Here is a 16,173-nt window from a genome sequence, read left to right as displayed (position 1 = left end):
ACTAACACAGACACACACTAACACAGATCTTACCTTTAGCATCCTATTTGCTCTAAATGCTGGGTTAAATCCAAAGAAGAAGTATAGAACTTCAAACGGCAACACTGATATCACATCGAGCTGTTGAAGAACAAAGAGGTCAATTTAAACTTCACATTAATCATAATGCATTTACTTGCTGTCAAAAACCTACTTAGATGGAATCATGCTTGAGTATACTATTATATTTGAACTGTCAGCATGCTAAGTCTGTAAATTCCAAGTACTGGGAAGCAAGATTACCTCTTTGAAAACACCAACAGCTTTTCTCTGCACTGCTTTTAAATCCTGCACGCCTGAGATCTTCATCTGTTTCATAGGGATTATTAACAGCACCTCAGCTACTTGATTACTGATACATTCTTTTATTTCAGTTATAGTTCTGACAAGACTAAAATGGTAGGCATGTGGCTGATGAGTGGAGGTGAGGACTCCACAAGCATTTTGTAGCAGTGTTATGGCTTTTAAACCCAGGCTGCCTAAAGCAATCTGGGGAAACATGATGAATTAGACTCCTCGTTTGCAACCTGCAGGAGCCATGTGTTCCAAACAGCAGATTCATCATAGGATAGGTTTGGATTTTTTTTTTTCCAGTAGATTTTGTCCTTTTTTTTTTTAATATTTAGATGCTTCTGCTTCCCCTATCACTGAGATTTTCAACATCTCCATGCAGTACATCAGCTCTGTGATTATTACTCTTATCTGCCTACTTTATTATTTCCAAGAATTCTTTGGAAAGAAGTAAAGATATGGCAAACTTGGCTTTGCCTTCTTAAAAACCCTGTGATGCCTTGCTGTGTTGCTGATATCGGGGATAAAAAGAGGGATGTGGAACTGTAGGCTTCATCTCACTGTGTTCAGAAATGCCTTTTGCCTGAGACACATAACTTGTGTTGGCAGCAACTAACCTGCAGCACTGACCTTTTGTTCCTTGTCAGCAAGATGCAGTTAATACCTGAACTCTGAAAATACAAAGCAAACAAAAAAATTGACTGAAGAGAAACAGCCTTTAAGGGCTTCTCTCTCTCCCTCTCTCAGAGACATCTAAGAGGAGGCAAAATTTAATCAGAAGTGCTTTAATATCAGCAACCATTAATTAGTACTTAATCATATGACAAATTCCCAGATTATATCTATATCTTGCATGTGGTGAGAACACTCAACTCTCATTAGTTCCTGTAGAAGCCAAAAGCACTGAACATGCTGCAGGTGTGAACTTAAAATAAAACCATACATATCCACTTAGTTCTGCTGCTCTAAGTTTGACTCTGGCCTACTCACTTGCCTGTACAGTGAATATCCTGCAATTTTGGATAGCTTAACCTCAAGTATGTAAGCAGTGATATCACAGTCACTGAGACATATTTAACTCTGAAACAAAGTAGGTGCAAAACTATTTACAGAAGAGGAGGGGGCAATAACTGAGCTTTCAGAGGTGTGGGCCCAGTGTCACAGAACTGTATGTGTATCAGGAATACAACAGACTACATATAATCTGTTGGCAAAAACAGTATTTAGAAACAAAATGAACATTTTTTCTAAATCAAGTGCATCTTTGTTTTTACAAAGTTTGAATTTTTACTTACTTGTGTGAGTGGTGATCTATTCGGTATCATGCATAAGAGTTCGCTGCATAGAGTTATCTTCTAACTTCAAGGCTTTTAATTTTGTTTAATGAATTTCTGACAAACTGTGCTGTTGTCTTTCAGTGTGTGTGTGGAGGACCTCACACAAATGCGTCAAAACAGATTATTTTATTAATTCTATTTCATTAAGCTATTACTATTCAGAGTTAATATTTATAATCACATTCAGAATTCTTCTGTTTTACAGCTAAACATTGTTTATGAAGATAGCAATCTTCAGCTGATGAGCACTGACATGCCATCAAGCCAATGCTTTCTGGTGATGTTCTAAAACTAACACTGTTTTTCAGCAAATAAAAAACATCCTGTGAAATCCTACAGCCAGAACTCGCATATTTACATCAGTAACACAGGATCTGCTTACCCGAAATTTCATAGAGCTGTGGTAGAATTTCTTCATTTCCACTCTGTCTGACTACAGTGATAATGAAAGGAGAAAAAGACATAGTCAAGAATACAATATCAAGAATGATCCTCTGCTACTTGACAATAATAAAAATAATATTCTGATAGTAAGTATGATGTCAGTTATATTACTGGTGCTCTAAAAGTATGAATGGAGAAATATCTGTAGGAAGAAGTATTACTTATATTAGATCATTTTATATTAGACGTACTTGAAAAAATCAGGTCTGGCTGTTGGTCTAGCAAAACATGTTACTTTTGTCCCACATATCTTCCCTCTCAAGGCATCTGTACCTGTTGGTGCTCATCCAAACCCCTTCAGTTTCAGGACCAAAGCCTCCATTTGACTTTAGTAGTTCCAAGAAAAATGCAAAGAATGTTTCTGATGATGCTGAATAAAATTAGCTCTTTGAAAGCTAGCATTAAAATGCTAGTGTTATTAGCATTATAATAATCAACATTGCATTCATTAGTAATTATTAGCTATTTATTTTTATGTTTCTCTCCATGGGGGCTGATGCTAATACCTTAATAAGAAAGAGTAATCACAACTATCTAAAGAATGTATCTATTATTGTACTTTCTGTATTTATACCAGGGACACTTTAAAAATAGCTTTAAAATCTTAAGGATATTTCCATACCTACTTTTCACTATTACCAGTTTAAGCATTAAACTAGATGCAGGAGATCAGGCAGTAGATGATCTCTCCATGCACTAAAATCTCTGAATTTTACAAACAACTTCAAGAGAAATACAAAGTAAGCTTCCTACATTAGACTTTTAACCTTATTCATAAAACTTGAGTTTTGTAGGATTTAGGCAAGATTGCCAGTTACTTAGTGTCTTGGCATGGAAAAATACATTACACTGCACTGCATTTAATATCTATCCAAAATATATTTCCACAGTATTATCTGAGATTCTTCTGTAAAGGAATCAGTAATGTCTTGTGTGCACAATGTGTAAAATTTTATGTAAAAGCACAGAACTAAAGCTAGTACCAAATGACTTTTGTGGATACATAATTTTTAATTTTCTGTCTGTTGAGTACAGTAGTGTCACACTGAAGTTATCTAAACTCATTTTTTCCCACATTAGGTTTTCTTCTATAAGAAGTTAAATAATAAAAAGTAGGGAAGTTTTGAAAGAAAAGTTAATGTTCTAGATGTCCTTTTGATATGATAAGGTCAAGCTTTTACCTTTTATCAGATACTTGCTTAGAGTCTTATTTTGCATTTTTCTATAAAAAGATAACGTAAAAAGAGTAGGAAGAAGCAAAATTGAATGTACATATTTTCCCAAAATAAAATATCTCAAATAAATTATTTTCCAAGCATCCTGAAATTACAGGGATTTGCTCTGATTTTGGCAAAAAAACCCATAATCTCACAATCTGTAACAAAACATGCTTTCCAGCTCTTGCAGAAGATACATGGTTTTCAACTATGATTCTTGCACAAGATTAATAGAAAGCTGAAAGTTTCATACAAACACACAAACTCATGCGTGTATGAGTACATAGTCATATAATCACTGATTTCAGTGAAGCTGCACCAGTTTCCTTCTGGTGAGAAAGAGCTTTATGGCTTTTCTGACTGCTTTTACTTTAAAATCAGTTTTTCTTTTTTTTTTTTGGGTTGTAGACAATGGATACATTTTCTTCTTCCAGTGTAGGATAATGGAAGGTCAGTGAAGAAGAACATAGGTATCCTTTGGTAAATTAAAAAATGTTACATAGATTTGACACAGCAGGAAAAAAATGTGTCAGTTTAGAGGGAATTTCTATAGCATATTTTAACACACAACTACTTACCCATGGAAATCCCACTTCCAATACTTACTATTATATCTCCACCTTTTAAAAACTGCACTCGGGGCTGGAAAACCAGTAAATCACACAGATAGCAGATATCACAAATGATGTCGATGGTAAACCAATATATTGTATTACTTGGGGTTTGGTAGGGGAACACAAAGCGAAGGGGAATGAACCAGCAATTCCAATTATAGGCGATTGTCACAAGCATGAGCCATGCTACGTAACGGCGATCTGAAAGAAGAAACATTGAAGGTACAGGCATGAACTTAGGATCTTTTCTCATTCTTTTAGACATATTTATTCGACTGCAGTCTCTGGGACTGTTTCTGCCCAGAGCAATCTACCATTCTCCCTTTTTCAATGGCACAGGTTACTAAAGTTAGATAGATTGGAACTAGGAGTCACACAAAGAATTTGCAAAATAGAGATCATATACAACTTAATAATGCATGTGAATAAACTTGGTATATTTTGCATGCTGCTGGTGTATGTTATTACTCACTAAATAATTATTTGGCCCTAAAATGGAACAAATTTGACATCAAGAGTTAGAAGACCAGGGCTTTAATTGCGGTTGGTTTGCCTACCAGCTTTGTGCATACCATCTTTACAGCTGTTGTCACTTTTCATGTTTGCAATACATTTTCTTTAGGGCAGGATCTCTGAGTTGCAAACTGGAATGTGGATCTTATAGTTGTTTACAGGTACTAGATAACACAATGTGACTTCAGTACTCCTTTACCCCATTCGATTGCATAGTTTTTAATTTACCTGTGTATGAGTCTATGCTGTCTGGTAATTTCAGGTACTGCATGTATTTTTTCAGTGGAGGTTTTTTAAATTTACAGCACAGCATATCACAGTAATGATCCTCCTCTGGCTTTGCTTCTGCATCTTCTTTCTTTTCTTCTTTCTTTTCTTCTTTCTTTTCTTCTTTTGGTGGGGCTGGAGGCTTCTTCTTTGATGGTGCTAGCCACATTGAATACCACATAGAATGCCAAACGATGACATTTTAATAATGGCTCAATTACTACACCCTGTTTGAACATGTACAAAAGCCTTATCATGTTAAAAACTCTTCTGAAAGCGCTTGTCAGTGACTAAAGCTACAGTTCATTATAATACTGAATGCATTAGAAAACAGATTGGAGAATAAAATCTCCACCGTTATAATCAGGTGCATCTTCCATCAAGAACAGGGCACTTCATGTTACAGAGTGCAATATATATATTGCTGTATTTCCTTGGACAGTGCCCACAAGTAATGACATAAAAGACTAACAGGAAATAATTCATAATTCAGCATTCATTGCAACTGGGAATTTGTCTTTATGTGACTGTTGCATGCTGTTAGGATGGAGATAAGAAAAGTTGTCTGTGCCATGGGCTGATTTCTCGCCTCTCTTGAGAACTAATATGCAAGATGTGGCAGGTGAAACTGATGTGAAGGCTGTGGGTTTGCATGTTTCTGGCCTTACAGAAATCTTGTGGCACTCATTTGAGCCCAGTTCTTCCATATTTAAAATTTTAATTTTGATTTTAATATAATTTTATTTTATATTTTAACCACACATTTGTCCCATTAATTCTGGTGGCTTTACCTCTGAGTAGCATACACATTCCCAGCCATAAACTGGCAAACTGGATCTATAATGATTTAGGAAATAAGTGTTTGTAAGTTCTACAAAGAGAACAAAAGAGGTAAATGAGCAAAGAAACCTTTTTGTAAAACAATTCCTTTATCAGCTGGTGTAGTTTATAATACTTCAGGCACTATTTTTTCCAGCTTATTAAAAAACAGTTAAGCAATAAACAGTGTGTAAAAAAGTCAAAATATAAAATCACCACACTCAATTCTTTGTGAAAAGGAAAAAAAAAGTCAAACCTTGCTCTTAAGGGGAATATCATATTGGGTTTATGTTTCGTATTTTGTCAAAAATAAATGTTTAATTTCAGATGATTTTGCTCTATTTGAAGCATGTACTTAGAGTCCTCAAAATATCTGGAAGATTGCTGCCATGGCTAAAAATTTTATTTACTTTTACACAGCATTTCTAATCTCAGAATGACTAATATCTACCGGTAAGAAATGTATGTTTCTTCATATGTTTCAGATTTATCCTCATATCTGGGAGCTACTTTCAGATACATAAGACTGTTTGACAGGGATGATTCTAGACATTGTTGAAGATTTTTCCCCCAAATCCTTTAGTGACGCAGTTCAAAGGCAGCTCATACCTAAGGATCTGGTTTTTTTTTGTAGACTAATGAGGATAAATTGACTACAATGGCACGAAGTTATTTATTTCAGTGAGTAAACACATACGCTTACCTGAAAATTTTATCACAGTACTTTTCTGTTCCCACAAAATAATTTTCATCTTTTAACTCAACAAATGCACACCTATTTTTGGAGTTACTTACAAGCTGTGGGACTGCCTTCAGGGGAAGACAGCACTGGGTCTTTCAACTTTTCCTTATAGACTGTTGCCCTTTCCCGCAGTTTTTTGACAATCTCTTGAAGCTGGGCATCAGCATACTCATTTGTTTGTAAACCTGAAGGTGCTGGCTTCTCCCTGCTAATTAAAACAAAAGGAAATAAGCTTCATGTACTGGAAAGCACTGTAAGGAAAAAGTGCAAATTCTACTTCTGAGCACAAGTCAGACCTAAAGACTTGATTTTATTGGCCACAGTGCTTATTCATATCACTTAATTCATGGTAAGTGGGCACCCAAGTTAACGCTCCTGCTTATGTCAACTGATGTTGCTGGCTACATGCAGCAGTCTACATATTTCAGGCAGAGGAGGTCCTGTACCCTATGCTTTCCATAGCCCACCACACAAACGACTTCCCACTGCTGCTTTTCACCAACTTCTACTGTGGCCATGGAAGGTCTAGAGCTTATCTTGTGGGTTAGCTAATATATAAGGCATGCTCTTACCATCTGTGCATTAAAATGTGCTCATTGTTATAATGGTGATATCTTAACGATGACAGGACATAACTAAATGAAACACTGAGATGTGCAGGTAGGGGAGGAAAGACTATGTTTATTTTATGCTTCCTAATCTTGGGAGAATTGATTTAATCTCATTTTTGCAATGGATATCAGCTAATATGATGTTAAAAAAATGCATGTTTTACCAAGTAGAAGCAAAGCAATTGTGTTCCTACTGCAGCTGCTTCTCTTCCCATTAAGAAGTTCCCACTGCCTGTTTATTCGTGGTCACAGTAACACCAAGCTGATATTCCAGCACTCACAGCATTTCTTCAAACCTGAGGACCATTTGTTTTCAAACACCTGTGCTCTCATCTTCTGCACCAAAACTAATGCTTTTAATAGGATCTATGCATACTCCGCAGTCAGTTAGAAGATCTGCCTGAAGGTGTTTCTTGATCAGCTCTTTTGAAATTTCGTCCTCAATTACTGTGGCTGTTTTGGAGCACCATCCAGCTGGCAGCTGGACCATGCATTTGGTCTTCCTCTATGTAGACACCAAGATATGAGATTTATCCTGCATCCTAGACTAAATACTTCTCAACTGCTGTCACACATTGGTGGCACAGCTGGCTGGAAATGGCTGTGACTGGCGCAGGGCAGCTCGATGCCCCCGCCCACACAGGTCACAGCTGGCACCCCTGTACCAAAACCCTGACAGATGTGCTCAATAAAGGGAGCACAGCAGAGAATTGTTATTTCTTGTCAGTTTTTCAGCTCTGTCCCAAATACCATGGAGATGTGGATGTTACAGGAAGAAGCAGACCGAGAATGAGGCACACCTGTAATTTCCAAATTCTTGAGAAGACCTTCCCAAAGATGAATAGAGGGAAAGTGATGTGACAGCATCTTGAGTAGGGAAGAAATTAAAAACACTCCAAAGTGATCATTGAATAAACACTATGTCTCCTCAAGACCTAAACCTACTTTGAATTTTCTAACAGAAGGAGCTGTGACTAAAAAAGGAGAGTGTCAGAGTGGGATGCATGTAGCTTTTTGAGAAACACCCTTTTCTGGAGACACAACATATATCATGGTGCCCAAGGAAGTACAATTAAAGGATGTGAAAATTATTCAACAAGAAAATCATTTGATAAAATGGAGATAGGCTGTTAAAAGCAGAAGAAACAGAAGTCTAGAAGTATGTGGTTATCACTTCTCTAATTTAAGTCTTCTGTAGTGTCTATTTCTTAAAACTCCCTGGACAGGAGATTAATCAAACAGTTCTGATATACCTTGTAATCTCATCACAGTTCCTTTTGTGTCACATATTCCCTTTGCTCAGGCCATCTGCAGTGTAATTAATTCCTTTCTTGTTTTGAGCTAACATGCCACAATTAGTTTTTCAGTTTCTGTGCAAAGAATTTCAAATTATTCTTACCCTTTGCTGTTGCTGTGTTTGCCCAGGGCATTAGCTATCTTGTAGTAAAATACACTTATCACTAGTGTCATGCCAAAGGCCCCTTCTATCTGCTTTTGAGGGATAAGTTATAAAATGCACAGGATTTTCTTATTATTTCACAACCTTTCCAATAAAAGTTTAAGTCTTCTCTATAATAAAATTGCTGCTTTATCATCACAGTTTAGCCCAAAGGAACCACATTGTTTTTTGGTACTGATTAGAAACTATGTGAATTTGTTTTAAAGTTCTTTGCCCCACAGTTGATGAGAAATTGATTTTCTTTGCCCTATTTCTCATTTGGTTTGCATTATGTCCTCTATTATTTTCTAGTAATGAAATGCTTACTTTAAATTTTCTCTGGTTAATACAGATGGAGGAGGCTGCATGTTGAATACTGCTGATATGAAAATGTGTATTGTACCTTTGTGTGGAGGTGCACTCTAAATTGCCTCAGCTCATGAATTCTGCTCAAACTTCACTCCATCTCTTGTGTTAGGTGGTGCTTTGCCATGACTGTGTGACACCAGTGTCCTGCAGCTGCCCCTCACTGCATGCAGCATTCTTGATGGAGATTATGGTCTGGCTCAGCAACTCCTGACTGACCTGAGATAATTTCCCCAACAGAGCTGAGGTGTTTTCCTCTTTTTCTCCTCTCTTTTTTGTCTGGTGATGCTTCTTTCACTAGATATGTGCTATTTTATGTAGTAAACTTTTTATTAATTCTATTCATATATGTTTTGTAAATTCATATACATGAACACATAGCTGCCAGCAGAACATGACAGCTGGCAGGAACAATTTAACAGGCCAGAAACCCTGCTAAGATAATTCTCCTTGAAGAGATCACATTTAATAATTTTAATTTATCCATCATACTATATTGCCATATTTTCTGGTTTACTACCCCTCAGACTTTCAGACCTTGTGCCTGTAAGAAAGGTTAGTTTGACTTATGTTTTTAAAATGCTCTGTTAAGGAGATAATGCCTCGTTTTGAATCCATAATTATACTCCTTCTCACCTCACAGTTACAATTACAGACTGTATTGATTTCATACCAGGCTCTTTTCAGTTTTATTCTCTCTATGAAAGCTCTCAGAGGGTGATTGAATGTGTTGATATCAATCATTTCCTGCTTTGTCTCCTCCTGTGCCATACAGCTGAATAGTTTGTGCCACACAGGGACAGATCAGCACAGTTGGAGATAGATCCGCTGTGTTACTAACACACGGCTTAGCTGGGCAGAAAGATGCTTTGCCTTTGGATTCCCATGCTGAGCTGTGCTGAGTGCTAGGATTTGTCTCTAAGCCGTTATGTTATTCTTTAAGAAAATTTATCTCTGACCTTATAGAATCATAAAAGAGTTTGGATTGGAAGGGGCTTTTAAAGTTCATCTAGTCCAACTTTTGTGCACTATATTACAATAGGCCTAGATCTATATAGGTTACTACACGATGTAGTCCTTTACAAAGTAGAAATATTTATTCCCAGCAGAAGTAGCAATTTCATATGGCCTAGGAAATGAAAAAGTCAGGACCACAACTCGTGTACAGAGTTTTGTTATTACCTCAAACATATTTTGTTTAACAATAACAACATATATAAAAACAGAAGTATAACAATAGTATAGTTTTCCAACATTTTCAATTTGTAGGTTATATCTTCTGAACTTGCAGGTTTTAACTTGTTTGTTTAGTAAGTCAAATTACAGTGCCTTAATTCTCCCCATGCCAAGAGAAAAGATTTAGACACCTATAGCATAGTGGAAGTAAATGGCCTCAAAAGACCAAGCTATGCAAATACTATGTTGAGTGTGCTAATGTATGTAGCATCTGTTCAGTACTGTGACTTTGAAGTTTTCTGTGTTAAGAGTTCAGACAAAACAGAGATCAAGAAATGCAATAGCTTATTTCAGAACAAATAAAGTTTACCCTTTTCTAAGTTACAATCTAGCATTTAATTCTTTCTTGCTTTTTGGCCATGAATACCAAATACCTGAGTTCAATTTCATCTACTCTCTACCAGGTGACCTCTGAGAAAATGCATTTCGTAAATGTATGCGACTGCCTGAAAAAAATCCATACGACTTCTTGCTGATATCAGTTATAACGCTTCTTCTTGCAGTACTTAAGAAACTTTCTCCTGTCAACCAGGAAATAAAATTCTTGGTCTTGCAATAGAACTTTTAATGCATTTCTTGAGCACTGACATTATGATTTATGATCATATTTGCAATCTGTGCCTTGAAAAAATAATTTATTGTCTTGAATAAATTATGGAGAATCTCTAATACAAATGACCAACTTTCAGAAGGATATGACAAGGCATAGCTATACAAATGTCCACAAAACATAGCTGAGAAAGATTTCAGTGAGATAGAAAGATGTAGTTTTAGGCGTCATGAAAGATATTGATTTAAAAACACATTCTCAATTTCTGCTGATAGTCCCATTGTGGGCAAATGCTACAGAAAACAGAACCTTCTCTCTGCCCTCAGTTCCAAGTCTAAGCTCACACGTCATGAATGACTAGGAAACCTAAAGTTTCTCTGTAACAGAAAAAAATGTTAGTCATCTGCTTGGTACAGGAACAGGGGTATTCCAAAAAGCTAACTTTAGCTATTCTGATTATGCTTGCTTTATAGTCATTAGGAGAGTTTCTAAGATAGGTTTCCTCTCTGAATTGCCCATGAAAGGAGCCTATCCTTCTCCTTTACCTGCACAGGAAGCTGATGGAGTTTTAGGAGTGAGATTTAATATTTTCTTTAATGATGTTGGTACAAAATGCAGTAGTTCGCTAATGATAGGACATTGGATTTGGAAGATCAAAAAGTAAGACTGATTCCTATATAGGAAAAATTGAATTATTTAGGCTGAATAATAGAAATGAGAACAAATCTAACGCTACATAATGCAGATATGCATTTAGAAACAAATAGTAAGAATTTATTTTGTAAATGGTGGGATCATCAGTTGCAGATGACAAAAGGATAAATATCCAAGTGTTTTAGTCAACAACAGGGTGTCTATGAGCTATACTGTAATCTGGCTGTGGAAAACACTGGTGCAAATGTAACCCTAGAATGTATTTGACATAGTACCGGTGAAGAAAATGTTAATATTGGTATATAAGCCAGTGATGAGAGTTTTTCTGACCAGCTATACTCAAAAGGTGAGTTCATATAAGAAACTGTGTGTAGTCTCTAAGAATGATCAAGGCTACTGTGAATCTGGCGTTAAAAAGGAGAGCAAAACAGTTTGAGAGACAATAGGATCGTTGTCCATAAATTCAAATTTTTGGTGGAGAAACATGTAGAAAAAAAGAAATATTTGAGCCGAGGACCAGCATTTTTAATAAGAAGAAATGTGAATAGAAACACCACAAATTAGTATGAGTTAAAGGTCTAAAGAAAGTTTGTTAGTTTTTAAAAACTGATATTAGACAACCTTCTGAGTGAATAGCAGTTGAAGTGTGACATACTTCAAGAATATATAAGCTGAGATCATGAAGACTATAGTAGGTAGCGATTCCCAAGAATGTAAGAGAATGGATGCAGCACAACAAGAAATCCTTTTCAGCAAAGAAAGTAGTAATATATAAAGATTTGGAAAGTGAATAATAGACTCAACTTGTATAGACAGCACTGGGTCCACTGCAATGAAAAATCTCAACAACTCAAGTGCTAAGAAAGTGAGTTTCTAAGGTAAATATCTTATCTTGAAGTCCTGAAACAAACTGTTGACATGTTAGATCCCATGGAATTTCAAAAAGCTCTTAATTACATTTTTATTTTAATTAGCAGTCTTGAAACAAGTATCTTCCTCTGCCCCATCATCTCTTCTGTTAGGAGGGAATGTGTCTGAGAGAGGTCTATCTTTAATGAGCCAGAAGATTATGTCTTTCTCTATTTGCTGCATGTTTTGAAATGCTGGCAGTATGTTAACTTCAATGAAAATAAAGAATAAAGTCTATTTTTATTTTCATTCTATTTTAGGATTAGGTTCTTCTTCACAATACAGTTTGAATTTGCACTGGTGTTACTTTTGTCCTACTATCTATTTTATTGCATATTTCATTAGTTCAAACATAATGATATAATAATATTTGGGTTGCTTTTAGTTATATATAGAAGCAAGAACAGGCCATAAGCATTAATAAGCTTCATGTCGATGCCATTTAAATAAAATTTTCCATTGGAATTAATTACTTTTCCTCAGTTCAGAGTCTTTGTCTAGAAATTACGCTCGATTTGGCCCTAAGAAATTGTTCTTGAAATGAAATGCATAGATCATCCCTTTCCCATATCTTGTGTTGTATTCATACAGCAAGCTGGATATGGAAACATCAATGTTCAAGGTAGCCACAGTCTTTCAGAGTTATCTACTGACACTGGACTCAGAACAAACTTCTTGATGCAGTGTAGACTGAAATCTAGTCATTTAGGTTGCATGGCATTCCTCCTGTTTAGTACAAATCTTTGTCATAGCAGCTTCTTTGACAATCCTCCCAGTTACTCAATCACAACTGACTGTGAATCCTCTAATCTTCTTTATAGTACTCTCTAAGGAGAAGTCTGTCTCAGTGCTGAACACATGCAGCTCTCACTGAGGTACCAGATTAAAATGTGAATAAGATTTTATTTTAATTAGTGATTTTGCTGTATTAACTATGCAAAAGAAAGCAGGATGAATGTTGAAATCATCAATTAAATTTGAAAATTCACCTTTCTTTAATGTCACTGGTGATATGAAATTCTTTAGTGGCACTATGATATAAAAAATAAGGGCAGCATAATTTCTGACACTAATTGCTTTAGAATGAAGTATAATACTCTAAGAAGGTACTATATGATAATAAGTGAGGCAGTCTTGCTTCACTTATTTCCTTATCTGGTGCTGTTGTGTTATTGGGGATTTCTTATCTGTAAGTGATTAAATCTGTCTGGGGCATCTGCCACTAATCAGGAACTTTTAAAGATATTTCTTATCCTATACACATAACATCTGTTACATTCAAACACATTTAAATGCAAACTCATAACTTATTTACGTAACCATATAATAATTTATGCCTAAGGAAAAACAAGTCTTAATCAGAATATGATCCAGTGCTGTACATAGTAAAAATCCTTTTTCAAACTCTCTGTTCTTCAGTTTATATTAATATGCAGGGAATAAAAAAACAAAATGAAAATACTGCATTTCCCATAGTGAATTTTTTAAAAACTTGCAATAAAATGTGTCAGATTTGAAAAAAGTAATTTTCAATACATGCATTTCTCCTCTGTTTTCGTACAGATCCTAAAAAATTCACACAAGCATAGGACTGCAGAGAACTTTGAGACATCATGTAATCCCATTCAAAGCAAGATGAAGTATACCTGTGCCATTCCAGACAGATTCTTGTCTAACCTGTTCTTAAATATGTCTAGTGATAGCTGTTACAGAATCTTCCCAAAAGAATTTATTCTAGTACTTCACTAGCCTCATTGTAGGAATTTTTCTCAACATAAATCTCTTTTGGCACACTTTGTCCTATCCATTGTGAACATGGGATAAAATGAATAGTCCCTTCTCTTCTATCTTACTTTTTGGCTGTTTGAACATTTTCTATTTAATTTTTATTTCATTTTCTATTACAGTTTTTTTTTTTTTTTTCTGTTGGTTTTTTTTTTTTTTTTTTTCCCCAAAGGAAAAATATTTGGGAGAAAGGTCAAATTGTATGATGACTAAGAAGATGAGTTAATTTTATAATTTTCAGTGCACGGAGGTGTGAGTACCTGAATGAGAATCTTTTAGCTGAAACATGCTTCAAGAAGCTTTAGTTCAACTAGCAAGGGTAAAAATATAAGAGAAGGGAGTGGTGGTGTAGATTCAGCTTGTGCAGCAACTGAAGTTGCTCTGCTATTGGGAACCCTCGGCAGACTTTCACAATATACTGAACTTCATGCCATGTACTATTGTTGCCTATGCCAATTATATAAAATTAGTTTGGTGCAACCAACTGTGATGCAATTCTGCCTTCGTTAGGTAAACTGCTATACAGCCACTTGTGCGGGAATTCAGTTCATGTAGCTTTCCTAGTATCGCAAAGAAACCTGGTGAGAGAGAGAAGGAACCTGTTCCTCTGAGGTGACTTTCAATTCCTTTCCCCTTCTGCAGGCTCCTGCCACATTCTTTTCCCAATTCAGAAACAGAGGAGGCAAGTTCCCTGTAGACACATTATCATCACGCATCTCCTCTTGAGCATCACTTATCCAGGGAACTGAATGAGACTGGACTGCCACCCAGACCCTTTTGACTTCTGCATAAAATGTGATGTTTTAATTGTAAATAGCTAATATTTAGAAAATGAGTAAATAACTGGAGACAGGGTATTTTAATGATAAATATTGGACATGATTTATTATAGGCATGAATAGTTACACTAGTCATGAAATAATAATCAGTTTTTCTTAATGATAAGAAGCATTATGTCTTAGATTTATTTGTCTCTTAGATTTATGAAGAAAGACACTGATATATCTGCAATTGTTTGATGCAATTATATTATACACACTGGTGTATCTGTCGCAATGCTTTGCTTTTTTACCTGCAATTGACCCAATAGATAATAACAGAGAGAATATTTTTAATCATAATTGTTTCTTCTTTCACTAAAAAAGGTATCTTCTTACTTTGAAAAATACTAGGTCAATGGAGGATTTACAGAAAATTATTTTAATTAAAGACATAAATCAGTGGCAAAGTATGACAAACTCTACCCTATTCTAAACAAAGAATTTCTCCCATTTACACAGTCATAAATAAATATATATGAATAGTATGAATATATAATTTAAGATATTGTCAGGAATGAAAAAAAAAACCAACTAAACAAGGAGCATTTCAGTCCGTATGATGACATTCCTCTTCCTTTACTGATTTCATTCAGTCTTCAGGGAAAAACTTCCCAATTTGCTACTTTTTAACTTCAGGCTACCTACTTGATTGCTGTGCAGAGAGAATGGCATTAAATAGCATGGGTAACTGCATCCTACAGAATGGATAGAATTTAAAGGCTGTAGGAAAGTACATCTTAGCAATGATTACAGCAAGTTTAATCCATTTTGGTACAGGCAGAACACCATCACCTTTTTATTTAATTTGCAGGTTCTCAATTTAGCCCTTGCAGAAATTCAAATCCAAGCACTAAAAGTGGCAACCTCTGAAAGAAAGACCCAGGCAGGAGGAATATAAGTGCTAAGAAAAGTATTTTGATTTTTTTTTAATGCGTTAATGTCCTTTCAGTCAGGCTTACAAAATAGATGCATTCCATCTGTTTACAGTTTCAATGTAGTGATTACCTGAAAACAACTGAGGAAAGCTATTAGTCTCTTTATAAAATACACTTGTAACTATGTTTAAACTGGGATTTTTCAGGAGTGCCCAGCATTGGCCTAGTTTTACTTTATCTCAAGTAGGCTGCAGTTTAGATCCAGGAGTGTCATCTTTTTTGGTGCCTGGTGTTCCTACAGCAATCAAGGTTTATTCAAGACTCTGCAGAGTCTGGGTCTGTTTCACCAGTGTGCTGAGATTTAGTTCTTGTGATAGGACATAGTTGCTCTAAGATGCATCTGCTTGGTGAATTGATGTGTTACAACTAGTGGATAGCAAGCACTAATAAGTGCGGTAATTTTCTTGGTCGAGGTAATTGAGCTAAATGAGGTGCATTACTCACTAAGAACATGCTACCAGCAGGAGTTCTCTTTATTAACCTGGCTATGCACCACATAGCAAATTACTTCTTAATCTTTGGTTGGTTTGTTATCTTTTGTTATTCTTTTTTTGCTGTTAGCCAAAATAGAGAGGAAAAAATCTC

At 35.7% G+C, this 16,173-nt stretch overlaps 1 protein-coding gene across 2 annotated transcripts in view; it reads right to left on the bottom strand.

Moving 5' to 3' along the window:
• CNGB3 (cyclic nucleotide gated channel subunit beta 3) overlaps window positions 1–16,173 on the bottom strand; it is a 64,113-nt gene that overhangs the window by 27,831 nt on the left and 20,109 nt on the right. For both annotated transcript variants that reach the window (XM_071803963.1, XM_071803964.1), the window contains exons 4-8: window positions 6,337–6,491; window positions 4,684–4,881; window positions 3,935–4,143; window positions 2,050–2,100; window positions 34–120 (exon numbers count right to left, since the gene is read on the bottom strand). In XM_071803963.1, coding sequence (XP_071660064.1) covers window positions 34–120; window positions 2,050–2,100; window positions 3,935–4,143; window positions 4,684–4,881; window positions 6,337–6,491 — 700 coding nt within the window. The remainder of the gene's footprint in view (window positions 1–33; window positions 121–2,049; window positions 2,101–3,934; window positions 4,144–4,683; window positions 4,882–6,336; window positions 6,492–16,173) is intronic.

The sequence above is a fragment of the Patagioenas fasciata genome, chromosome 2, assembly GCF_037038585.1.
Source record: "Patagioenas fasciata isolate bPatFas1 chromosome 2, bPatFas1.hap1, whole genome shotgun sequence".
In the NCBI taxonomy this organism is placed as follows: Eukaryota; Metazoa; Chordata; class Aves; order Columbiformes; family Columbidae; genus Patagioenas; species Patagioenas fasciata.
The sequence above is the reverse complement of the archived record's forward strand: the minus strand, read 5'-3'. Positions and strand labels throughout refer to the sequence as shown.